The sequence below is a fragment of the Erinaceus europaeus genome, chromosome 9 (assembly GCF_950295315.1).
Source record: "Erinaceus europaeus chromosome 9, mEriEur2.1, whole genome shotgun sequence".
Taxonomy (NCBI): domain Eukaryota; kingdom Metazoa; phylum Chordata; class Mammalia; order Eulipotyphla; family Erinaceidae; genus Erinaceus; species Erinaceus europaeus.
The window spans coordinates 120,133,730-120,161,308 of NC_080170.1; the positions used below are offsets into that span (position 1 = coordinate 120,133,730).

The following is a 27,579-nucleotide window of genomic DNA, read 5'->3' on the forward strand; positions in this document are numbered from 1 at the left end:
CTGAGGATAAGAAATGTATTTCGGGAGTCGGGCGGTAGCGCAGTGGGTTAAGCGCACGTGGCACAAAGTGCAAGGACCTGCACAAGGATCCCGGTTCAAACCCCCGGCTCCCCACCTGCAGGGGAGTCGCTTCACAGGCAGTGAAGCAGGTCTGCAGGTGTCTATCTTTCTCTCCCCGTCTTCTCCTCTCTCCATTTCTCTCTGCCCTATCCAACAACGAACGGCATCAACAACAATAATAACCACCACAAGGCTACAACAAGGGCAACAAAAGGGGGGAAATGGCCTCCGGGAGCAGTGGATTCGCGGTGCAGGCACTGAGCCCCAGCAATAAACTTGGAGGCAAAAAAAAAAAAAAAACAATAAAATAACAAGGGCAATAAAAAGGGAAAATAAATATTAAAAAATATATAGTAAAAAAAAAAAAAGAAAGAAATGTACTTCACATAAGTCTCTGAGTGAAATAAGACCACATAAGCCCTTGCTAATATGACCTAATCACACCAAGCAGAAAGAGAACATTATGAAATGCGACCTTTGACATCCTTAGTCACCTTACAGACAGGTGGATGACACAGCCTGGCGGTGGCACACCTGGCTGGGCACACGCTACCATGAGCAAGGGCCTGGGTTCAAGCCCCCGGTCCCTACCTGCAGGGGAAATCTTCATGAGTGGTGAAGCAGTGCTGCAGGTGTCTCTCTTTCTCTCCCCTTCTCTATCTCCCCCACCTCTCTCAATTTCTCTCTGTCCTATCAAATAAAATAGAAAGGGGGGGGGAGATGAAGAACAAACCCAGAAAATATGGCTGGGAGTGGTGACTTCATTGTGCTGGCACCGAGCCCCAGCAATGGCCCTGGGGGCAATAAAAAATAAAATAAAGCAGATATGAAACACAAGAGCAGCTGAAGTCAAACTCAGGCCCGGGGCCGCGGTCCAGTCACTCACCCAGGATCCAAACGCTGTCACTCTGGCTTCTGCCTCCCTTGCCTCTGGAGTAGAAGCTAGATCAAGAGCACCGAGCGCTCACAGCTGCCCTCTAACCCACCCTTTGCTTTAGTGCTTTCATGGTAGTCAGAGGGACTGGCAACTTCTCTCTGACCTCTTAAAAAACAAACACAAACAAAACAACAGGCGTGTCTCGGGAGCCCAGGGCAGCAGCTCACTCAGTAACCATGCGCAAGGATGAGGGTTGGAGCCCCCGATCCCCACCTGCAGGGAGGAAGTTTCATGAGTGGTGAAATAGGTCTGCAGGTATCTTTCTCTCTCCCGATCTCCCCCTTCCCCTCTCAGTTCTTCTCTGTCCTACAAAGAGAAAAAAAATGGCCACCAGGAGCAGTGGATTCCTTGTGCAGGCACCAAGCTTGTGATAATCCTGGTGACAATATAAGTAAATAAATAAATAACTAGGGTGTTTGGAAGAAGCAAGATGGGGTCTTGAGGTTATCACATCATTGGGCCTTGAGATCAGGAGGCATCTTCTGTATCTTCCCTCTCTTAACAGGGTTTATGGATTTCTTTATTTTTACCAGAACACTGTTCAGCTCTGGTTTATGGCGGTGCTAGGGACTGCACATGGAGCTTTGGTGCACGGAAGTGTTTCTGCGTAACCGTTATGCTTTCTCCCCCAGCCAATAGGTCTTTTTCTCCCTGTCTCTGTGGAGAGGGAGATGATTGGCTTAAAGCAATTCATCAATGCCAGATGACTTCCTCTAGCACTATGAACAGCTGAATAATAAACAGCCAGAGAATTTTGTTGGCTCTGAGCCGAAACTTTTTAGACAGAAAGATGAAGATAGACAAAAAGGCATCACAGCACTGAAGCTTCCTCCAGTGTAGAGGGATGAGTACAAACCAAACAAACATTTTTAGAGATTTTATTTATTAACACAAGATGGAGAAGAGAGAATAGAAGGAGAGGAAAAGATGGAGGAAAAAAAAACTGGAGCATCACTCTGGCACACAGGATGTTAGGGATCAAACCCAGAACCTCGTGCTTCCAAGTTCAGCGTCCAACTCACCACGCCACCTCCCAGATCCGCAAACCAATTGTCATGATTCATTTCTCCCCAGCAGATCTGACAGTATTCGAGTGTGTGCAAAGTAATGTTTATTGCAACAGGTTACAAGAAAATGGACACAGAAACTGAGTCTTACAGTTTGTTTGGGAGGGCTGGCATTTTGAAGAAAATAAATAATACAGAATGGAGTCATTCACGAGAAGGTGTCTGGATAAAGGCACAGTTTTCCACAAGTGCTTCATACCCTGTGCACGGTCAATGCTCTCGCTGAGGAGAGCAGGTAAGCAAAATACGGCTTACATCAGAAGCCACAGGTAATGCCACTGGTAATATTCTGTCTTAACATAAAAGGCTCTAGAGTCCCCCTGTGGAGGAGAAAAGGGCCCCGGGAAAGCAGAAGGTGCAGTAGAGATCTAAGTATCCCCTGGGAATCTCCCACAGGGAGACACGCAGTGCTTCAAGCATGGCAGGTGGCAGGGGGTTAGACTGTCCTGTCGGGCTCAAGGCCGGAGCTGCGACAAGAGCTCACCGGAAGCTTGAGAGCTCAAGCGGAGAGACGCTCGCAGCTGGCAACGAGTGGACCTGTTGCTCAATTTGATTTATTTATGGCACTAAGTTGTAGTTCTTCCCTTTGGGAAGAAGTGCTTTATCTTGAAACTACTTAGTCCACTTTTTTGTTGCGTGGTTCATGCTTTTAAACTGCAGCTGTCTCAGACGCGCTTGCTATTGAATTGTGTAATATCAGAGGAGGATTCAGGCTGACCGAAGAGAGCCGAGGAGAGAGACCATGGAAGCTGCCGTCAGTAAGAAGCACAGAGCTGAGCTGCCTTGGTCTTTTGACATCATTCAAATAAAACACCGGGTCTGAGCATGTGTTACCCTCATCAAATGAAGTATTATGAGAGAAACTGTTTCATCTTTTAGAGGCTTTCAAACTAGGCCTTCAGGCATTAAAAAAAAAAAAAAAAACTCCATATAAAAGTCCACTTTAATACATAAGAACAAACATTTTTCCTTATTAAAAAAAAAAAAAAAAAAGGTCTCATCTTTAAGCCAAGATGTTACAACTTGCTAAAATACCCTTTTTAATGGCTTAGTGCTTATTTCAGATGTACGGAGCTGTGGCTTTTTGTTTCTGTACATCTTCAGACAGCACAGATTCTGAAGCCAAGTAGTGAACTCTGAAATGACATGACAAGGCCACTTGGGCTCTGGGAACAAGATCAAGCTTGCAGTCTCTAGGAAGAAAAGAACGAACGCTTCGCTAGCCCTCTGCCTCTGCCACCACCTCCCGCCCGCCCACCACCTCCCACCACCTCCCGCCTGGTGTTATGTACCTGTGAACAACCCAGTCGGGGGAGGGGGGAAACACAGGGCGGGAAAGACCTCAAACCATTCCAAAACTCAGCGCACAGAAGTGGAGACAAATAAAAACATCTAGTGCACAATCTATTTCTTTTGGCAATGTGTAAACTCTACTGAGAGAGGAAAAGTCGTCTACAGGCAGGACATAACAAAGGGAAAGCGTAGTCCAAGAAGCGACCTCAGGTCCAGAGCTCTTCGGTTCTCCCAAACTTGTAGATCAGGGTGCTGGGTAGAGGAGAGAAGGAGCCATGAGCAAAACACACAGAGCAAGCAACAGACAGCCCCTCTGCTTCTCTTTCTCTTCTTTCTTTCTTTTTTTAAGACTGCATGTATTAGAGAGGGAGAGGTACGGGGGGAGGGAGGGAGAGGAGGGGGACCAGACCATCAATCTGGTAAACGCACTGCCTGGGATCAAACTCAGAACCTCATGCCCGAGAGTCTAATGCTGCCCACGGTGCCACCTCCCAGACTATGGGAATCCATTTTCTAGCTCTGCTCTCACAGGTACCTACCTCACTGGTCTCTTCATATCCATTTCTTTCTCTTTTTCTCTCTCTTTTTTTTTTTTTTATTTGAGAAGACAAATTGAGAGGAAGGAGAGAGGGAGGGAGAGAGACAGAGAGACACCTGCAGCTCTGCTTCACTGCTTATGAAACTCCCCCACACACATACACAGGTGGAGATGGGGAGTTTGAACCTGACCCTTGCACATGGCAGCATCTGTGCTCAGCTGGGAGCAGTATGGCCTGGTCCCTTGTATCCATTTCTTTGATTTTTTTTTTTTTCTTGCCTCCAAGGTTATTTCTGGAGCTTGGTGCCTGTACCAGGAATTCACTGCTCCTGGAGGCTTTTTTTTCCCCCTTCTATTGCCATTGTTGTGGTTATTACTGTTGTTATTGATACTGCTGTTGTTAGAGAAGAGGGGAAGACAGAGGGGGGAGAGAAAGATAGACACCTGCAGACCTGCTTCATCACTCTTAAAGCAACCCCCCTACAGGTGGGGAGCCAGGGGCTGGAACCGGAATCCTTACGCCGGTCCTTGCGCTTTGTGCCATGTGCGCTTAACCCGCTGCGCTACTGCCCGACCCCCCCTTGCATCCATTTCTAAACATCAAGGTGGGGGTTTAAATTTGCTTGTTTTGTAAGGAAGTTTGCTGACATTGACAGATAAGCTTCATTAAATGCCCTCCACCACCCCCACCATTTTGGGGGGACTAATGGTTGTCGACACAGTGCAGTTGTCGGTCCCTGTGTAACATCTCTCAGTTTTCCGCATTACACTCTAGCCCCCACCCAGGTCTTCCTCTGCCGGCACAATGCTTTTTTTTTTTTTTTTTTGCCTCCAGGGTTAGTGCTGGGGCTCAACGCTGCACTAGGAATCCACTGCTCCTGAGGGCCGTCTTTTTTTTTTTTTTTTTTCATTTTATTGGATAGATCAGTGAGAAACTGAGAAGGGAGGGGAAGATAGAGAGCGGGAGAGAAAGACAGACACCTGCAGACCTGCTTCACTGCTTGTGAGGCAACCCCCCTGCAGGCAGGGAACCGGGGCTCGAACCAGGATCCTTGTGCAGGTCCTTGCGCTTCTTACCAAGTATGCTTAACCCACTGTGCCACCTGGCCCCCACACTGCCATTTTTAATACAGTTCCAAGGAAAGAGCCCAGGGACTCCCATGTAAGTATTACTGCCAAACCACTTCCCCAACCCAATTTTCTTTCTTTTTTCTTCTTTTTTTTTTAAATATTTATTTATTTATTTCCTTTTGTTCCCCTTGTTGTTTTATTGTTGTAGTTACTGCTGTTGTTATTGATGTCATCGTCATTGTTAGATAGGACAGAGAAATGGAGAGAGGAGGGGAAGACAGAGAGGAGGAGAGAAAGACAGACACCTGCAGACCTGCTTCACCGCCTGTAGAGCGACTCCCCTGCAGGTGGGGAGCCGGGGGCTCGAACTGGGGTCCTCATGCCGGTCCCTGCGCTTTGTGCCACCTGCGCTTAACCCGCTGCGCCACCGCCCGACTCCCTCTTTTCTTTTTTTGACAAGGGTGTGGGGGTTGGGGGAGAAAGAGGAAAGAGAGACATCAAAGCATGGTTCCACCAGCCATGGAGCGCCCTTGGTGCCGCCCTGTTCCTGTCTGGTGCTGGAGACCCAGTCGCACTCGCCGAAGGCACGTGCCCCGCCCAGACTCATCTCACAGGCCACTGGACGTCCCTCCTTAAAGGCCGGCGAGCCATTAGACAGGAAGCATGTAAGGAAAGGAGGCATTTCTCACAGGAGCGGGCATCAAGGTCACCTTATGTTCTCGGGTTCTACAGCATCTGAGTGAGAATAATCGAAGCATCTTAGGCACAGAACAAGCTGCCAAGCTCCACTCCCTTAAATCATCACAGCACTCTAAGCTGAGTGCCGAGAACGTAGCTGTGAAGCAGGAAAAGCCGCGTGCTCACTGATGGAACAAAGAGGCTAATGAGGGAGAGAAAGGCCAACTGAGAGAGAGAAAAAAGGAGGGAAAAAATCACTACCAGGGTGAGGGACAGGGTACGAGGAGAGCTGGAAAAGGAGGGTGTGTCCAGGTGGAAGGCTCCAGGTTTTCCTGAGGAAATGGCGGTACTGGCACAGGAATCCTGTCAGCGAAACGGAGGTGAGGGGAGAGGGGGCCAGAGCAGAGGGGTGTCACCCATTCCCATGTGGAAGCAGGACTCTGGGGTAACTGAAGTCCTGTGCATCAAAACTCACCCCACATGGAAGAGACGGGGAAAAACTCACCCCGGGGCACTGGGCCATAGCACAGCCAGCAGGGCATGCATGTCGCTGTGCTCAAAGACCCAGGTTCAAGCCTCTGCTCCCCATCTGCAGGGGGAAAGCTTCCCAAGCACTGAAGCAGGGCTGCAGGTATCTCTTTTTCTCTCCTCTCTCTCTCTCTCTCTCTCTCTCATTACCACCACAATTATTGCTGGGAGTCAGTGTCTGCACAATCAACTCACTGCTCCTAGAAGACATTCTTTATTTCTCCCCCCTCTCTTTTTTAAAGATTTAATTTATTTATTAATGAGAAAGACAGGAGAGAGAGAGAGAGAGAAAGAACCAGACATCACTCTGGTACATGCGCGGCCGGGGATTGAACTCAGGACCTCACGCTTGAGAGTCTAGTGCCTTAGCCACTACACCACCTCCCGGACCACTCTCCCTTTTTTTCTTCCCCCTCTTCTTTCTTTTCATTTGATAGGACAGAGAGAAAATGAGAGGAAATAGAGAAACAGAGAGAGAAAGAAAGGGAGAGGGAGATAAAGACATCTGCAGCCCTGCCTCACCACTTGTGAAGCTTCCCCCCTGCAGGTGGGGACCAGGGGCTTGAACCAGGGTCCTTGTGCGTGGTGACATATGCACTCAGTCACGTGCACCACCCCCTGGCCCATCTCATTTCTCTCCGTTCCTCTCCCTTTCATTTCAACTTCTCTGTCTCAACCCAACAAATAAATTGATTAATTTCAAAATCAAAAACTCAGCCAGAGAAAGAAAAACTAGGCAGAAAGGCTCCAGGCAAGGAGAGAGCTCAGACGGAGCGCAGGGCCTGCAGGCAAGAGTTCCCAGGTTTGATCCCCAGTACCGCATATGCCAGAGCTGACTGGCACTCTACTCTCTCAACAAACACAAATTTAAAAGCAATATATATATTGAAAGAGAAAAAAAGGCCTAGAACAGAGGTTCATGAAGCTTCAAAAATTAGTGGCAGGAATGGGATGGGAGCTAGCACAATGGTTCTACAAGACTTACACCTGGGGCCGGGCAGTGGCCCACCTGGCGAAGGGCACATGTTACCAAGCTTAAAGACCCAGGTTTGAGCCCCCGATCCCCACCTGCAGCAAGGGAAGCTTCACAAGTGGTATGGCAAGTACTGAAGGTATTTCTTTGTCTCTGTCCCTCTCCCTATCTCCCCCACGATTCTCAAATTCTCTCTGTCCTATCAAATAAAGTAAAAGGGGAAAGGGGGGGTGGCTGCTGGAAGTGGTGGATTTGTTATGCAGGCACTAAGCCCCTGTGTTAACACCAGTGGCAAAAAAAAAAAAAAAAACACCTCTCACAGCTGAGGTCTTAGGTTCGGTCCTGGGCACTGCCATAAGCCAGAGCTGAGACGTGTTGTGCAGAGAAGATAGGGGGGAGCTTCAGTCCTGGACTTACAGCAGGGTGAGGGCCAGCCTGTGGGCAGAGCGCGGAGCTGACGCGGGCGACACCGTCACAGAAGCACGGGCCCTTCTACAACTGAGAGTCTGTTCACCCGCAGTCACCTGCAAGGGTTCACCTCACCACCGCCACCGGCTCGGGTGGAATGTCAATTCTGTCTCTCAGCACACAACACCCAGAAGGTTGTGAGCCGCATGCAGAAACTGGCAAGCGTCGTCCAGACCACATGGGGAGGAAGAGGCCTGGGAAGAGCACAGGCCTTGGGGAAACAGGGTGAGGGAGGTGAGGTGGCTACAGTCTGCATGTCGGGGCAGAGAGCTAGAGGGGACTCAGACAATACTTTTAGTCCACCACAGGCTAGCTATCAGGCTCAGGCAAAAAGTACTAAAGTCATGGGCCACATGGAACGTAACTAAAGACTTCCCAGCTTCCCGCCACAAGAAGAGCCCTAGTTTCATCTACCCTATTCCTACTGGTAGGTGCCTGTCTATCGAACAATTTGCTTTGTATCTTAGCGCCTTTCTGTTGTTAAAATTTCGGAAGGCTCTTGCCGGGCTGGCTTGCTTCATGGGCGGGTATCAGAGACGCGGAGACAACGGCTGGGCAGGGAAGCTGTATTTCTTTATTCAGGAACAACGATTCATAAACTAAGACAAACTAATCACCAAACAGAACTCTGCTGTCTCTTTGCGGCGGCGCAAGCACTCTCTCTTTTACTCTGGAACTCAGGAACCCGGGAACTCTGTCTCTCTGGCACTCTCTCTTACTCTGTAACCCTGAAACTCTCGAACTCTGGCACTCAGGAACTCTGTCACTCTCGAACTCAGGAACCCTCTCCCGGGGTTTCTTGGGGCGGGGCCAAGCAGGCCCGCGAAATTAATTGGACTGATCCAATTCTCTTGGCGGGGGGGGGGGGGGGGGGGAGGCTAGAACAAACCAATGTAAAGCATACGACACCTTTCAGCCACCAAGTCGCAGGTGCTACCATGGTGCCATCATGACCTCTCTGGGCAGACAACCTCACCAATGTGTCCTGGAACCCCACCTCCCCAGAGCCCTGCTCCACTAGGGAAAGAGAGAGAACAGGCTGGGAGTGTGGATCCACCTGCCAGTGTCCATGTTCAGCAGAGAAGCAATCCCATCTTCTGCTCCCCATAAAGAATTTTAGTCCATACTCCCAGAGGGTTAAAGAATAGGGAAGCTTCCAATGGAGGGGAGGGGACACAGAGCTCTGATGGAATTGTACCCCTCTTATCTTACAATCTTGTTAATCATTATTAAATCAGTAATAAAAAAATAAAATAAAAAAGCGAGGGGACTTGGAGCTGGCAGGAGTTCCCTTTTCTGCATCTTCCCTGACCACTGAGCAGTAGACGCATCGGAGGAAACTCCTCAGGGTGAGGCAAGAAGCCCTTGGCAAGAGTGCAGAGTCCCCGTGGGGTGGGCTGGCAAGATGGCACCGTCTCACAGGCAGACGGGAGAGACCGCAGAATACTAAGAGGATGGCCGAGCAGGCTAGGCACAGTGCTCAGAATACTAAGAGGCCCTGTCTTAGGAAGGGAGGCAAACTGTCCTTAAGCTGCCTTGGTTCTGTCTGAAAGATACAGCAGAAACTATCCAAACTGGCAGCCAAGGTGGTGGGGCGGCTTAGTGGGTAGGACACAAAATTAGAAAGCATGCATAATGCCCAATGCATATGCCACCTCCCATAAAATAAATCAATGAGAGAGAGAAAACCTAACCTAAAACCGAGAGAAAACAAAAACTGAGCATTAGCAAGCTGTGGAGACTTCACACAGCGTAACAGACGTGAAGCCGGAGTCCACGAGGGCAGGACAGACTCAACAGATGTCTGAAAGACTAAGGGGTGAGGGGGCCAGGGGCACAGCCCATTCTGCAGGGGGGACTCTTCATGAGTGGTGAAGCAGGTCTGCAGGTATCTCTCTTTCTCTCTGCCTCCCAATCTCCCCCATGTATTTTGATTTCCCTCTGTCTCTAATGAATAGATAAGTACAATTAAATTTAAAAACGTTTAATTAAATAAAAGAAATAGGGGCCAGGTGGTAGCGCAGCAGGTTAAGCGCACATGGCGCCAAGTGCAAGGACTGGCGTAAGGATCCCGGCTCCCCACCTGCAGGGGAGTCGCTTCACAGACGGTGAAGCAGGTCTGCAGGTGTCTTTCTCTCCCCCTCTGTCTTCCCCTCCTCTCTCCATTTCTCTCTGTCCTATCCAACAACAGCAATGGCAACAATAACAGTAACAAGGATAACAAAAATGGCCTCCAGAAGCCGCTGATTCATAGTGCAAGCATCAAGCCCCAGAGGCAAAAAGAGAAAAAGAAAGAAAGAAATAGAACTTTCACCTTTCATCATTATTATTATTATTATTATTATTATTATTATTATTATTGTCTTTGGATAGAGACAGCCAGAAACCGAGAGGGAAGGGGAAGACAGAAAGGGAGAGAGACAGAGACCTGTAGCCCTGCTTCACCACTCACAGAGCTTCCCCTCTATAAGTTGGAGCCCTGGGCGGGGGGGGGGGGGGGGGGTGGACCTTTCACCTTTGAACGGAAGTTCTAGTCCATATATACTGCAATTAGTCCAAAGAATTTATGCATGTTCCACTGTGTAAGCTGCTCTTCTAATAAAGATGACATTTCTAGAAGTGCTAGAGGGGGCCTTAAGAAACTAGACATCCGACCAGTCAACGCCCATGTTCAGCGGGGAAGCAATTACAGCAGCCAGACCTTCTACCTTCAGCAACCCTCAACGACCCTGGGTCCATGCTCCCAGAGGGCTAGAGAATGGGAAAGCTATCATGGGAGGGCGGGACTATGGGGATTGGGTGGTGGGAATTGTGTGGAGTTGTACCCCTTCCACCTTATGTTTTTGTTCACTAATCATTTCTTAAATAAAAAATTTAAAAAAAAAAAAAAAGAAAGAAAGAAACTAGACATCAAGTGGCCCAGCAGGTGGCGCAGTGACTAAAGCACTGGACTCTCCAAGCATGAAGTCCTGAGTTCAATCCCCGGCAGCACATGTACCAGATTAATGTCTGGTTCTCTCTCTCTCTCTCTCTCTCCCTCCCTCCCTCCCTCCCTCCCTCTCCTCCTGTCTTCTTCATGAATAAATCAATCAAATATTTAAAAAAGAGGAAGGAAGGAACTCAGTAACAATAACAAAAGAAAGAAATTAGGCAACTTACCTAAAAAATATAAGCGCATTTTGAAAAAACACAGCTAGTCCTGGGTAGACATCAATATCTGCACAAAGAAAGGTCAGAAGGTTACAAAAGGCAGGAAGCAGCAGCAAAGCCATGGTGCCATTCACACCGTCTGTTACTGCAGGGCCAGGCGGGTAAGTGCACACATCACATAATGTCTCTTACAAAATACTGGGGGCCAGGCGAAGCGCAGAGGGTTAAGTGCACATGGCGCAAAGTGCAAGGACCCTGTTCGAGTTCCTGGCTCCCCACCTGCAGGGGAGTCGCTTCACGAGCTGTGAAGCAGGTCTGCAGGTGTCTATCTGTCTCTCACCCTCTCTGTCTTCCCCTCCTCTCTCCATCTCTCTCTGTCCTATCCAGTTAACAATAATAACGGTAACAACAAGGGCAACAAAGGGGAAAAAAAAATACTGCTGTTAGTGGTCCAAGAGGTGGCACAGTGGATAAAGCACTGGACTCTCAAGCATGAAGTCCCGAGTTCAATCTCTGTCAGCACATGTACCAGAGTGATGCCTGGTTCTCTCTCTCTCCTCCTATCTTTCTCATTAATAAATAGAAAATCTTTAAAAAAAAAAAAAAAACTGCTGTTATTCATGAACCCCAGGAAACCTAGCACAAAACTAAAATAGATCTCATTCTCCCTAAAGGAAGACTTGGGACTCAGTGAGTCTTAGTTTGTTTGAGGGGTTTCTTTTTGTCTAAACTGACTGTTTGGGCTCCAGGTGCATCGAAACTGCTGAGGAAGCAGCAACCTGTCCCTTTTCTTGCTGTGGCCAACACAGAAATATGAGCTTCTAGAAAGACACCAACGACAACCCAGTAATGGGGAGATCTTTACACTCCACACATCAGACAAGCCCTTGGTGTTAAACATCTACAGAATCAGCACAGCTCAACAGAAGGGGAATAATACCCAAAAAATAATACCCCCAAAAAAGAATACCCAATGAAGAAAGTGGACCAAAGAACTAGATAAGTGGTTGTTGTTTTTTAAATTATTAATTTTTTTTATTTTTTATTTTTTTATCAGAGCACTACTCAGCTCTGGCTTATGATGGTAGGGGGAATTGAACCTAGGATTCTGGAGCCTCAGGAATGAGAGTCTCTTTGCATAACCATTATGCTATCTACCCCCACCCTATTTGTTCTTTTTTAATTTTTACTTATTATTGGATAGACACAGAGAGAAATTGAGAGGGGAGGGGGAGATAGGGAGAGAGACAGGGAGACACCCTGCAGCCCTGCTCCACCCTCGTGAAGCTCTCCCCCTGCAGGCGGGGACCTAGGGCTTGAACCCAGGTCCTTGCTCACTGTAATGTGTGCGCTCAACCAGGTGCGCCACCACCTGGCCCCAATTGGTTTTCTAAATAAGAAATACACATGTCCCACAAGCAGAGGAAGAAATGCTCCACCATCATCAGAGAAATGCAAATGAAAACTACGCTGTGACTCCACCTCAGGCCTGTGAGGATGGCCTACAGCAACAAAACTGGAAACGACAGGTGTGGGTGAGGCTGTGGAAAAAGGGAGCTCTGTCTGACCCTCTGCTGGTGGGAATGCAAACTGATGTAGCCCCTCTGAAGAGTGTGTGGATAGCCCTAAACAAATAAAAGTGGAATGACCTCAGGATCTAGTGATGCCACTCTCACACGTTCATCCAAAGGACATGCAAACACTTATCCAAAGGGACATATGCCCTCTATGTTCATAGCTGCATTACTCACAACGACAAAAACTGAAAGCTGCCTGAACGCCCAACGACTGATGACTGGCTAAAGAAGTTATGCAATATAGACTCCATGGAATTACTATTCAAAGGGTAAAAAAACAACAACAAAAAAAAGATGATATTGTGTCCTTTGAAACAAACTGGATGGAACTGGAAGTGGGTTTGCTTAGTGAAATCAGCAAAAAGATGCAAGACAACTACCAGCTGGTTTCACTCATATGTGGAATCTACAGAACTGGAATACATGACTAGAAAGAAAAGGAAGGAAGGAAGGAAGGAAGGAAGGAAGGAAGGAAGGAAGGAAGGAAGGAAGGGAGGGGAGAGGGAGGGATAGGGAGAGAGAGAGAGAGAGAGAGAGAAAGAAAGAAAGAAAGAAAGAAAGAAAGAAAGAAAGAAAGAAAGAAATAGAGAGAGAAAACAGGGCAAGGGAGATAGCATAATGGTTATGCAAAGAGACCCTCATGCCTGAGGCTTCAAAGTCTCAGGTTCCATTTCCTGCACCACCATCAGCCAGAGCTGGCAGTGCTCCGGTGGGGGGAGAAAAAGTGGTCCTGGGGGTTGCACAGTGGATGGAGCACTGGACTCTCAAGCATGAGGTCCTGAGTTCAGTCCCCGGCAGCACATGTATCAGAGTGATATCTGGTTCTTTCTCTCTCTCCTATCTTCTTCATGAATAAATAAATAAAAGCTTTTTATATATATTTATGCATTATTTATTTTCCCTTTTGTTGCCCTTGTTTTTTTTTTTACTTTGTAGTTATTGTTGTTGTTATTGATGTTGTTGTTATTAGATAGGACAGAGAGAAATGGAGAGAGGAGGGGAAGACAGAGAGGGGGAGAGAAAGACAGACACCTGCAGACCTACTTCACCGCCTGGGAAGCGACTCCCCTGCAGGTGGGGAGCCGGGGCCTTGAAACAAAATCTGAACATCGGTCCTTGAGCTTCGCGCCATGTACACTTAACCCGCTGCACTACGCCCGACTCCCAAATAAAACCTTTTTAAAGATTATTTTGAAAAAAGAAAGAAAGGGGAGTCAGGCTGCAGCACAGCGGGTTAAATGCACATGGCACAAAACGCAGGACCCATGGAAAGTTCCTGGTTCGAGCCACTAGCTCCCTACCTGCAGGGGAGTCGCTTCACAGGCGGTGAAGCAGGTCTGCAGGTGTCTATCTTTCTCTCCCCCTCTCTGTCTTCCCATCCTCTCTCCATTTCTCTTGGTCCTATCCAACAATAATGACATCAATAACAACAATAATAACTACAACAATAAAAACAACAAGGGCAACAAAAGGGAATAAATAAATATATGCTTTGAAAAAAATTTTAAAAGAAAGAAAGAATAAACTTAAAAAAAAAACTACCTCTAAGACCTTGTGAGAACTACAGTAGTTACCATAGAATACTGGAGGTGGGTGAAGTGTGGGAGTATATAGCCTGTAACCCTATAATCTTATAACCTACTATAAATCAGAAAGGAGGGAGGGAGGGAGGGAGGGAGGGAGGGAAGAAAGGAGAGAGGCAGGCACAAATCAAAGTCTTGACTATTTGGTAATCTATGAATTCATATTATTAATTCAGGAGTTCTGCTATGTAAATATGACAGGTATAATAGGGACCATTATATTCACTGTCATGTTCATTCAGTGAATTTCTCCCGAAGGAAACACTGTCTTCACAGAATGGGGGGGGGGGGGGGAATACTTCAATTGTTGTGGCTAGTTAACTTTTATTGAATAATGACCATTATTTTTCTAATTTTTACATTTTATTAAATAAAAATGTTGATTGGGACGGGGTTAGATAGTATAATGGTTATGCAAAGAGACTCTCATGTCTGAGGCTCCAAAGTCCCAGGTTCAATCCCCCGCACCAATATAAGCCAGAGCTGAGCAGAGCCCTGGTTAAAAAAAAACAAAACACCAAAACATTGATTGGAAATACTTAATAAGATAAATTAATAGATTCAATTACTAGTTTTTGACATCACAGTAAACAGTTGAGCAGCATGATTAAGAGACTGAAATTGAACCAGACCCCAGTGTGACCCCTAACTCCACCACTGACTAAATGATGCCCAGGGGCCAGTTAAGGCACCGCAGTCTATGCATCCTCTCCCGGATGGAATGAGTGCAACAGCGTCTGTGAGGCCCAGCAATAGCTCACCTAGCTCGGCACACGCGGGTTCTGGCTCCCAGCCACCACACGGGACGGGGAGGGGAGCTTCACAGTTGGTGGAGGGGGCTGTGGTGCTTCTCCTTTTCTCTCTCTCTCTCCCTCCCTCTCTGCTTCTCACTCACTATCTGGGGAAAAAAAAAAAAGAAGAAAAGGGGGGGAATAAATGAGTCCGCCAAGAGCGGCAGAGTCACACAGGTGTGAAGCCTTGCCAACCAGCCATTAAATACAAAGAACAGCACCTGCCGAGTGTGAGGAGGAGCTTACTGAGGACAGTTCCACCTTGAACCACGCGGCAAGGTGTGTTTGGGGATTTAGGTGTAAGATCAGGTGATACTGTAATAAATAATAGACAATGCTCCCAGCTGGATGTGGACCAAGAGCCCCTAAGCAAATACCAGCAGATTTGGGCAAGGCATCATCTGAACGGCAGTCAAGTGGAGTAAAAGTTGCGCCGAGCTGGCTCTCAGGGAGGCGGCTATGGGCACTCTGGAACTCAGACCTGTGTGCCAGGGACGCACAGGTGGCTCATTTTTGCCCCTACTGCTTCCGGCAAGTGAGCCTCCAGGATAGCAGCCAATGAGAAACTGAAGACAGCCACTTACATTAGCTCCTTGGCGGCCTGGGTGATGCCACTCAGGATAACTGATCATACCCAGTAACCCCACTGAGAAGTTTAATCAGACAGCATGCAACTTCATGTGCTCACATGTTTAACTGAACAATCAAACTCAAATTCCCTCCACACAAGGTGAAATGCATAACAAACAGCTGACCTTCCTGGTGAAATAAAGGAGGAACAGAAGCTTCCTATAGGGGCCGGGCAGTTGGACACCCAGTGAGTGCACATACTACAATGCACAAGGACCCTGTTTAAGACCTCTGCCCCCACCTGCAGGGAGAAAGCTGAGAAAGGGGAGAAACGGTGCTGCAGTGCTCACTCGCTCTCTCTCCTTATCTCCCCTCCCCTCTCACTTTCTCTATTCATCCAATAAATAAATAAACAAACATGGCGTATTGCACCAAAGTAAAAGACTCTGGGGTGGGTGGAGGGGGAGAGTACAGGTCCAAAAAGGATGACAGAGGACCTAGTGGGGGTTTGTGTTGTTATGTGGAAAACTGAGAAATGTTATGCATATACCAACTATTGTATTTACCGTCGAATGTAAAACATTAATCCCCTCATAAAGACATTTTAAAATTAAACAAAGAAGAAGAAGAAACTTACTTTGTGTAACGTATGCACCAAAAAGAATCCACATGGAAGCGATCAGTGACCCAAACATCAACATGAAACCGATGAAGAGCCAAACCCGAGCACCTGCGTGAGGAACAGGCTTGATGATCAGGAGCCTGGAACGGTGAGGCACCGCTAAGCTCAGAGAAGCTGTCTGTACCAGACACCGGCGTGTTCTTACACCCACGGCTCAAGCACACCAAGAAGCTAGGGGATTCAGAACTGGAAAGGAGCATAGCCTGACAGTGAAAAGTCTGCCCTCCAACATCAGGTAACCAGTGTTCAAATCCTGGCTCTACCATGTCCTCCATCTGTGACTTTGGCCAAGTGATTGATTTGCTCTCTGTCTTGGTTCCTTCGCTGACAACTGAGCACTTACTGCACAGAACCACTGTGCCGATACAATGAGTTGATAGGTGCAAAGGGCTTGGAAAAGGTTCTGGAAGACACTAAGTACTCCACCAATATTTACCAGTAGTCTCTCTTTGGAACTTTTTTAGCTTTAATTCTATTCACATTATTTTTATTGAGGGAATTAATGGCTTACAGTAGATACAGCAGTTGATTCATGGATAAAATTTCTCAGTTTTCTGCAAAACATTCCCCCCCTCCCCCGGCCTAGGTCCTTCTCCACCTTCATGCACCAGGACCTGAAAAGAGACCCCACCACACACACACACACACACACACACACACACACACACTCCTTTACTTTGGTGCAATACACCAATTTACTAATATTCTTAATCATTGTTCAAAATTTCTCTTCCACCTACTCCAAATTTCCCACTAGACTTTCACGTCCTCAAAGGCTGGGAGTAGGCAGCACTTTCAGTCCTGTGCTTTCTACGTGAGCATGGAAATTCCACTGGAAACAAATTCCTGGATCTAACACCTGGATAAAAACAACACTACGAGACGGTAAGTGAAACTCCAAAATGAGTAACACTCATCTATAGCCAAAACAGCGTGCAAGCGAGTCTCCCTAGAAGGTGGGGCAGCAGTCTGTGGGTGGTTACTCTGGCGATGAGAGCTGAGTGTGAAAAGGGCCGTAATCTGAGGAGCTTGTGCTCTTAATGGGCCGCACTCTGCTCCTGGGGCTGAACAGCTATTTCCTGAGCAGTGGCACTGGTCAACATTTGGGGTCAGAATAAACCCACCAGCAGTGGTGAAAGAGAAAGCTGGAGTCCGAGATACACTAGTTTAGAGTGTATGTGTATATATTATCAGGACAGATTCCGGGGGAGTGTAACATGACAAAAAAACGGTAACTTTAAAAAAGACCCAAATGTTTTCTGTTAACAAAACACACACGCATATATGTTGCACAGAACCATTATGGGCCCTGAATGAAGATTCACTGAAGGTTCTGCTGCTTGGTGCCTCTGCAGGCAGACACAGAGCATGGGAGGCTTTACCTGTTCTTCCTAGGCAGCCGCTTTCATAGCTGTCGCCTCTCACCTGAGCGTTGGACACAGCATTGATCCTAATGAGACAGAAACCTCTGTGAGCTACGGCTCTGGAGCCTCGGGCATGAGAGTCTTATGTGCGACCATTATGCTATCTCCACCCTCTAACCCCACTTCTAATATTTTTCCACTTAAAATAGATCGGCATGTGGTCCAGGAGGTGGCGCAGAGATAAAGCTTTGGACTCTCAAGCATGATGTCCTGAGTTCGATCCCCGGCAGCACATGTGCCAGAGTGATGTCTGGTTCTTTCTCTCTCCTGCCATCTTCCTCATTAATAAATAAAATCTTAAAAAAAAAAAAATAGATCGGCATGGCAGCCCCAGAAGGCACAAGAGAATCTTTATAGATGTTAAAAAAAAAAAAAGGAGAAGCAATTACAGAAGCCAGACCTTCTACCTTCTGCAACCCTCAACGACCCTGGGTCCATGCTCCCAGAGGGCTAGAGAATGGGAAAGCTATCATGGGAGGGGGTGGGTTATGGAGATTGGGTGGTGGGAATTGTGTGGAGTTGTACCCCTCCTACCTTATGTTTTTGTTCATTAATCCTTTCTTAAATAAAAAATTAAAAATAAAAAAAAACATATACAGTATTGTATATGTTTTAGGAGCAAAACTAGTCTTGCCTCAATAAAATAAAATTGAGAAAAAACAAATACATAATAAATAAAATCAAAAATTTAAAAAAAATTAAAAAATTAAAAAAAAAAAAAGATTTCTGACTAAATTCAACATTCATTCCTCTTTTTTTTTCCCCCCCAATTGCCACCAGGGTTATTCCTGGCTCTCGGTGCCAGCACACAAAGCCACCATTCCCAGCAGCCACGGTTTTTCTTTTTTTTTCTCTCTCTCTCTTTTTTTTTAAAATGTAATAGGACAGAGAGAAATTGAGAGTGGATGGGTGGTAGAGAGGGAGAGAGAAAGATAGACACGAGGTTCGGGAGGTGGTGCAATGTATAAAGCATTAGACTCTCAAGAATGAGATCTTAAAAAATAAAATAAAATAAAATAAAATAAAATAAAATAGGGAGTCGGGTGGTAGCATAGCGGGTTAAGCACATGTGGCACGAAGCGCAAGGACTGACTAAGGATCCTGGTTCGAGCCCCCGGCTCCCCACCTGCAGGGGAGTCACTTCACAGGCGGTGAAGCAGGTCTGCAGGTGTCTGTCTTTCTCTCCCCTCTCTGTCTTCCCCTCCTCTCTCCGTTTCTCTCTGTCCCGTCCAACAACGACAACATCAATAACAACAACAACTACAACAATAAAACAAGGGCAACAAAAGGGAATAAATATTAAAAATGACAATAATAAAATAAAGTAAAGTAAAGTAAAATAGAACAGAATGAGGTCCTGAGTCCCGAGTGCCGTCATCCCCGGCAGCACATGTGCCAGAGTGACGTCTGGTTCTTTCTCTCTTTCCTTCTACCTTTCTTTTTTCCTTTTCTATTCTTTTCTTTTGTTTTTTGCCTCCAGGGTTATTGCTGTGGCTTGGTGCCTGAACTACGATTCCACTGTTCCTGGAGGCTATTTCTTCCCTTTTGTGCCCTTGTTGTTTTATCGTTGTAGTTATTATTATTCTTGTCATTGATATCGTTGTTGTTGGATAGAACAGAGAGAAATTGAGAGAGATGGGAAAGACAGAGAGGGGAAAAGAAAGACAGACACCTGCAGACCTGCTTCATCACCTGTAAAGGGAGCCCCATGCAGGTGGGGAGCCGGGGGCTCGAACTGAGATCCTTATGCCGGTCCTCACGCTTTGCACCAAGAGCACTTAACCCACTATGCTACTGCCCGGCCTCCTCCTTCTATTTTTCTAATAAATACATTTAAAAAGAGAGAAAGAAAGACAGGCACCTGCAGACCTGCTTCACAGGCAAAGCATCGCCTCTACAGGTAGAGTTGGGGCTCGAACCCAGGTCCTTGCACGGTAACAGGTCCTTAATGGTAACAGGTGTGCCACTACCTGGCCCCCTCAATGTTCATTCCTAATTAATGCCTACTAAATCGTGTGTGTGTGTGTGTGTGTGTGTGTGTGTGTGTGTGTGTTACACTAAAGAAATATCATAAAAAATAAGATATCATCAATTAAATAACTAAAATGCTATTACAGATGGTATGAAATTTTAAAGAGGAAGCCTTTGTGGCCCAGGAGGTAGCACAGTGAGCAAGAGCTCACGCCAGCAAGATGTCCAGAGTTCAGTCCTTGATACTGCAGAAATTGATACTCAGGTTCTCTTTTTTTCATAAATCAATCTTTTTTATAATAAATATATTTTTAATTTTATTATCTTTATTTCTTTATTGGATAGAGACAGAGAGAAATTGAGAGGGGAGGGGAAAGAAGAGAGGAGAGGAGAGGAGAGGAGAGGAGAGGAGAGGAGAGGAGAGGAGAGGAGAGGAGGGAGAGACAGACACCGCAGCCCTGCTTCACCACTTGCAAAGCTTTCCCCCTGTAGGGGGGAGCGGGGGGCTTGAACCTTGTGCACTGTTACATGTGCTCTCAACTAGGTGAGCCATGACCTGGCCCCTAAATCAATCTTTTTTAAAAGGGAAAATACTTTCAGAAGAACAGTCTTTTTTTTTTTTAAGATTTTATTTAATTATGAGAAAGATAGGAGGAGAGAGAAAAAACCAGACATCACTCTGGCACATGTGCTGCCGGGCATCGAACTCAGGACATCATGCTTGAGAGTCCAAAGCTTTATCACTGCGCCACCTCCCGGACCACAAGAAGAACAGTCTTTTATGTGTTGGAGGCTTATTATGAAAGACTGCAGGAAAAGAGACAAGACCAGAGCACTGCTCAGCTCTGGCATAAGATGGTACCAGTGACTGAAGCAGCAGCCTCTGGGACCTCAGGACGTGCGAGCTGGCGTTCTAACAGGGCTGAGCCAGCTCCTTCACTCAGAAAAATACTCTTGAACGGAGAATACCTTCATACTTACATGAAGAAAGCCAACGTAGAAAACACACCACATGTGTGGAAGGCATGATTCAGCTGCTCTGGCTTAGGATACACCACAGCTGCATCAATCGCTATCCACCAGCCTGTAAAGAACTTGAAAACCAGCCCACGTTATTAAAAACCCCAATACCTCTGCTCAGCAGGGTGTGGCTCTCCAGAACTCCTTGTTCTCTACAGACATGCAAACAGAACAAAACATTTCTACTCTGAGTTTTGGGTGCTAAGATATAGATATATATATAGGAAATCTTCATGGACTTAGTGTTATATATATATATATATATATGTATGTATTTATTTTCCCTTTTGTTGCCCTTGTTGTTGTAGTTATTGATGTCGTCATTGTTAGATAGGACAGAGAGAAATGGAGAGAGATGGGGAAGACAGAGAGGGGGAGAGAAAGACAGACACCTGCAGACCTGCTTCACCGCCTGTGAAGCGCCTCCCCTGCAGGTGGGGAGCCGGGGGCTCGAACCGGGAGCCTTATGCCGGTCCTTGCGCTTTTGTGCCACATGTGCTTAACCCGCTGCGCTACCGCCCAGCTCCCCATGGACATATTCTTTACAGCACATGAGGTGAATCAGATTGAGCAAAATCTGTGGAAGATCACTATGCTGCAAAAGACAAAAAATTCTGTGTGAGAGGGAGTCTGAAGTTCTCTCAGTGTAAAACAAAGCAAAACAAAAAGATAATTTCCTTGGCATGAACTCTCTGTTCTTTCACCCACCACATTATACGCAGATGAAGTCTCCTTAACTGCCAGCTACCTGACTGGCTCGTGCTCCTTTTCCTCTGAAGAACATTTCCTTTCTCAGAGCCCAAGTTCCTGGCTTCCGCCAAGTGAGCCGTATGCTTAAAAGTAGTCTGCTCCAAAACGTATCGCAGATTACGCTGTGGGCTTTGATTATGTCAGATGACTAAATGCTTCGTAACCGACTCAGTATGAGCTTGTAAATTGTACTGTTTCTATGTAAAGTAAGTTGAGACCACTCCGGAGCAGACATGGTGCTAAAGAATTATACAGACACGGCCTGGGAGGAGGTAGACAAGAGCGCAGGTGCCACTCCAAGTCCTGAGCTTGATCCTGATCCTGGCATCACGTAAACCAGTGGTCCTCTGGTGTCATCCCCCACCCCATCAACAACCAAATTAATACAAAAAGAGCCTAGAAATTTTAAAAGAATTCTGTATACAGATTGGTTCACAACAATCATTTCTTCCTGCTCTGTTTTTTTTTCTTTCTCCTATTAGACTTCAGGTGCAAAACTGTATATTCCAAAAGATTGAAATTTTTTTAAACAATTCTTGAATGAGAGAGCAAACAAGAGCATCACTCTTGCATATGTAGTGTCAGGAATGGTCCTCGGGACAGGCAAGTCTTACACTCTACCACCAAGCCACCTCCTCAGCTGAAATCTGCTTCTGCTGACTGCAGAGCCAGCAAATGAGCCCACGAGCACAGCCCCGCTGAGTGGGCCCCCCAGGACGGGGTTTTCACTCTTTATTTGAGAGAGAAAGAGGAGAAACACAGCGCCAGTCCACCACCTCTAGTTCCCCTCTGCCCCAACCCAGTGCTGTACATGGTGCTTCTGTGGGCACCAGGGCTCAAACCAAAAGCCCAGAACACATGCACAAGGTGTGTGCTCCACCAGGGGAGTTCTCTCCTGGTCACCAGAGATGAGTTTTTTCCATATTTTAAAGTCTGCTTCATGGATAACATGAACAGGCCCATCACAGCCAATGAAATTGAAACAGTTATCAAAAATCTCCCCAAAAATAAAAGTCCTGGACCAGATGGTTTTACAAATGAATTCTACAAAACCTTCAAAGAAGAACTAATACCTCTACTTCTAAAAGTCTTCTAGAAAATTGAAGACACTGGAATACTCCCTGCCAGCTTCTATGAAGCCAACATCACTCTGATACCAAAAGCAGACAGGCACACAACCAAAAAAGAAAACTACAGACCAATATCTCTGATGAACATAGATGCGAAAATATTGAACAAAATTCTAGCCAACCGGATACAGCAGTATATTAAAAAGATTGTTCATCATGACCAAGTGGGGTTTATCCCAGGCATGCAAGGTTGGTTTAATATACGTAAATCAATCAATGTGATCCACCACATCAACAAAAGCAAGACCAAAAACCAGATGGTCATATCAATAGATGCAGAGAAAGCCTTTGACAAAATACAACATCCCTTTATGATCAAAACACTACAAAAAATGGGAATAGATGGAAAATTCCTCAAGATAGTGGAGTCTATATGTAGCAAACCTACAACCAACATCATACTCAATGGTGAAAAACTGGAAGCATTTTCACTCAGATCAGGTACTAGACAGGGCTGCCCACTATCACCATTACTATTCAACATAGTGTTGGACGTTCTTGCCATAGCAATCAGGCAGGAGCAAGGAATTAAAGGGATACAGATTGGAAGGGAAAAAGTCAAACTCTCCCTGTTTGCAGATGACATGATAGTATACACAGAAAAACCTAAGGAATCCAGCAAGAAGCTTTTGGAAGTCATCAGGAAATACAGTAAGTAAGGTGTCAGGCTACAAAATTAACATTCAAAAGTCAGTGGCATTCCTCTATACAAACACTAAGCTAGAAGAAATTGAAATCCAGAAATCAATTCCTTTTACTATAGCAACAAAAACAATAAAATATCTAGGAGTAAACCTAACCAAAGAAGTGAAAGACTTGTATACTGAAAATTATGAGTCACTACTCAAGGAAATTGAAAAAGACACAAAGAAGTGGAAAGATATTCCATGTTCATGGGCTGGTAGAATTAACATCATCAAAATGAATATACTACCCAGAGCCATCTACAAATTTAATGCTATCCCCATCAAGATCCCAAGCACATTTTTTAGGAGAACAGAACAAATGCTACAAATGTTTATCTGGAACCAGAAAAGACCTGCATTGCCAAAACAATCTTGAGAAAAAAGAACAGAACCGGAGGCATCACACTCCCAGATCTCAAACTGTATTATAGGCCCATTGTCATCAAAACTGCTTGGTACTGGAACATGAATAGACACACTGACCAGTGGAATAGAACTGAGAGCCCAAAAGTGAGGCCCCACACGTATGGACATCTAATCTTTGACAAAGGGGCTCAGACTATTAAATGGGGAAAGCAGAGTCTCTTCAACAAATGGTGTTGGAAACAATGGGTTGAAACATGCAGAAGAATGAAACTGAACCACTGTATTTCACCAAATACAAAAGTAAATTCCAAGTGGATCAAGGACTTGGATGTTAGACCACAAACTATCAGATACTTAGAAGAAAATATTGGCAGAACTCTTTTCCGCATAAATTTTAAAGACATCTTCAATGAAATGAATCCAATTACAAAGAAGACTAAGGCAAGTATGAACCTATGGGACTACATCAAATTAAAAAGCTTCTGCACAGCAAAGGAAACCACTACCCAAACCAAGAGACCCCTCACAGAATGGGAGAAGATCTTTACATGCCATACATCATACAAGAGTTTAATAACCAACATATATAAAGAGCTTGCCAAACTCAACAACAAGACAACAATAACCCCTTCCAAAAATGGGGGGAGGACTTGGACAGACTATTCACCACAGAAGAGATCCAAAAGGCCGAGAAACACATGAAAAAATGCTCCAAGTCTCTGTCAGAGAAATGCAAATAAAGACAACAAAGAGATACCACTTCACTCCTGTGAGAATGTCATACATCAGAAAAGGTAACAGCAGCAAATGCTGGAGAGGCTGTGGGGTCAAAGGAACCCTCCTGCACTGCTGGTGGGAATGTCAATTGGTCCAACCTCTGTGGAGAATAGTCTGGAGAACTCTCAGAAGGCTAGAAACGGACCTACCCTATGACCCTGCAATTCCCCTCCTGGGGATATATCCTAAGGACCCCAACACATCCATCCAAAAAGATCTGTGTACACATATGTTTTTGGCAGCACAATTTGTAATAGCCAAAACCTGGAAGCAACCCAGGTGTCCCACAACAGATGAGTGGCTGAGCAAGTTGTGGTCTATATACACAATGGAATACTACTCAGCTGTAAAAAATGGTGACTTCACCATTTTCAGCCAATCTTGGATGGACCTTGAAAAAATCATGTTGAGTGAAATAAGTCAGAAACAGAAGGATGAATATGGGATGATCTCACTCTCAGGCCGAAGTTGAAAAACAAGATCAGAAAAGAAAACACAAATAGAACCTGAAATGGAATTGGCGTATTGCACCAAAGTAAAAGACTCTGGGGTGGGTGGGTGGGGAGAATACAGGTCCAAGAAGGATTCAGAGGACCTAGTGGGGGTTGTATTGTTATATGGGAAACCGGGGAATGTTATGCATGTACAAACTATTGTACTTATTGTTGAATGTAAAACATTAATTCCCCAATAAAAAAAATCAGAAAGAAAAAAAAATAATAATAATAATAAATAAAGTCTGCTTCAAAGGAGGCAGTGGGGAGAGAGAACCATTTGATGGAATGATAAAGCCAGACTGGTCACAGTCAGATGTGCCTTGAAGCGGGTTAATACTTGAGGTTGGGGGAGTCGGGCGGTAGCACAGCGGGTTAAGCGCACGTGGTGCAAGGCCCAAGGACCGCGTAAGGACCCCGGTTCAAGCCCCTGGCTCCCCACCCGCAGGGGAGTTGCTTCACAAGCGGTGAAGCAGGTCTGCAGGTGTCTATCTTTCTCTCCCCCTCTGTCGTCCCCTCCTCTCTCCATTTCTCTCTGTCCTATCCAACAGCAACAACATCAATAACAACAACAATAACTACAATAATAAAACAACAAGGGCGACAGAAAGGAATACATAAATAAATTTTTTTTTAAATACTTGGGGTTGGACGGGAGAGGGGCTCCCTATACTATCCTGCTCCCTTCTCAATTTCTCTCTATCCTATCCAACAAGAATAACAACAACAACAACAGCAGCAACCAATGGGGAAGCGGCTGTCAGGAGCAGTGGATTCATAGTGCAGGCACCACGCCCCAGCAATAACCCTGGAGGTAAAAAAAAAAAAAACCCAGGTTCAAACCGCCAGTCCCCACCTGTAGGAGGGAAGCTTCACGAGCCGTAAAGCAGGGCTGCGGGCCTCTCTCCGCACCCCCACCGCACTATGCTCCCCTTCCTTCTCAATTTCTCTGTATCTGCCCGATAAAGAATAAATAAAATATATATTCTGCTTTTATTACTGGACAGAGACAGACAGAAATTGAGAGGGGAACGTGAATAGAGACAGAGAAACACTTACCACCCTGCTTCACCACTCATGAAGCTTTCCCCCTGCAAGTGGGGAAAAACATAAATGCTTTAATGTCCTATCACTGGAACTGAAAAAAAGATAAACTCAAGGACTTCCATGCTTTCTGTTTTTTTCAGTCTTAAAGGTTATCTAGGATTGTGCTGTTTGTACAGAACAACAGTGAAATAAGCAGGCCTAGCATACTCAGAGTTCAAAGCAATAAACACTGTTGCGCTCTGCAGAAGCCAAGGCCTGGAAGCCCCCCTCTCCCCCCAGGGCCTGCACTCACCAGTATGCCTGCTACCACAGAAGCTACTGCGTTTCTTCTCTCGCTCCAGTCAATACATTCACATTCTGGCCAGCGGAAATTATCTAGGAAGCCTGCCATTCTCACTCCGGAAGCATGGACTGTTCATTAAATATTGGGTTCTGCAGATGCAAAGAAAGAAAGAGAAAGACACAAAATAATCAACCTAAAAAAGTATTTCTAAGAAGTATAATACCTGACTCCTCCCTTAAAGCTTTGAACACAAATGTGGGGCCAACGAGGTGGTTCAGTGTGACACGTCCTTTCTGCATGAGTCCTGGATTCAATACCCAACACCAAGAGAACAGCATGATCAGATCAATCAAAAACAAATAAGGGGGTTGGGCGGTAGCACAGCGGGTTAAGCACACATGGCACAAAGCGCAACGACCAACTTAAGGATCTAGGTTCGAGCCCCCGGCTCCCCACCTGCAGGGGGGGTCACTTCACAGGCGGTGAAGCAGGTCTGCAGGTGTCTGTCTTTCTCTCCCCCTCTCTGTCTTCCCCTCCTCTCTTTATTTCTCTCTGTCCTATCCAACAACGACAGCAATAACAATAATAACAACAAGGATAACTAACAAAGGCAACAAAAGGGAAAAGATGGCCTCCAGGAGCAGTAGATTCATAGTGCAGGCACCGAGCCCCAGCAATAATCCTGGGGGCAAATAATAATAATAATAAATAAGAAGAAACTCTTTAAAAAAAGAAAAAGAAAAAAGATGGAAAGAAACATTTGGGGGTGGGGGCAGGATACAGCTCACTCAGTAAAGTGCATGCCTTTTCTCACCCTCTGCTGAGAGAAAAAGAAAGAGGACGCGATCACTTAAGCCAGACCACCTTCTGCCCCCCATAAAGATCTTAGGTCCATCCTCCCAGAGGGATAAAGAATAGGGAAACTTCCAGTGGAGAGGATGGAATACAGAACTCTGCTGGTGGGAACAGCATGGAATTGTACCTCTCTTATCCTATAATCTTGTCAATCATTAAATCCCTAACTAAAAAAAATTCAAAAGAAAGGGGGCAGGGTAAAACCTGGAGGCAACCCAGGTGTCCAACCGCAGATGAGTGGCTGAGCAAGTTGTGGTCTATGTACACAATGGAATACTACTCAGCTGTCAAAAATGGTGACTTCACCGTTTTCAGCTGATGTCTTGGATGGACCTTGAAAAAATCATGTTGAGTGAAATAAGTCAGAAACTGAAGGATGAATATGGGATGATCTCACTCTCAGGCCGAAGTTGAAAAACAAGATCAGGAAAGAAAACACAAGTAGAACCTGAAATGGAATTGGAGTATTACACCAAAGTAAAAGACTCTGGGGTGGGTGGGTGGGGAGAATACAGGTCCATGAAGGATGATAAATGACATAGTGGGGGTTGTATTGCTAAATGGGAAACTGGGGAATGTTATGCATGTACAAACTATTGTATTTACTGTTGAATGGAAAATATTAATTCCCCAATAAAGAAATAAATTTTTAAAAAAGAAAAAAAAAGGGGGGGCAGGGGTAGGTAGCATAATGGTTATGCAAACAGACTCTCATGCCTGAGATTCCAAAGTCCCAGGTTCAATCCCCTGCACCACCATAAACCAGAGCTGATCGGAACTCTGGTGGGGGGGGGGGGAGAAAGGAGGGAA

At 45.8% G+C, this 27,579-nt stretch overlaps 1 protein-coding gene across 4 annotated transcripts in view; it reads right to left on the reverse strand.

The window, feature by feature from the left end:
• Positions 1–2,091: 2,091 nt before the first annotated feature.
• Positions 2,092–27,579, reverse strand: part of TMEM50B (transmembrane protein 50B) — a 55,961-nt gene continuing 30,473 nt past the window's right edge. For all 4 annotated transcript variants that reach the window (XM_060198657.1, XM_007519712.3, XM_060198656.1 and 1 more), the window contains exons 2-8: positions 25,924–26,063; positions 20,343–20,455; positions 17,349–17,416; positions 15,922–16,014; positions 10,773–10,830; positions 3,326–3,609; positions 2,092–3,291 (exon numbers count right to left, since the gene is read on the reverse strand). In XM_060198657.1, the coding sequence (XP_060054640.1) occupies positions 3,564–3,609; positions 10,773–10,830; positions 15,922–16,014; positions 17,349–17,416; positions 20,343–20,455; positions 25,924–26,022 (477 nt within the window). In that variant the 5' untranslated portion in view covers positions 26,023–26,063 and the 3' untranslated portion in view covers positions 2,092–3,291; positions 3,326–3,563. The remainder of the gene's footprint in view (positions 3,292–3,325; positions 3,610–10,772; positions 10,831–15,921; positions 16,015–17,348; positions 17,417–20,342; positions 20,456–25,923; positions 26,064–27,579) is intronic.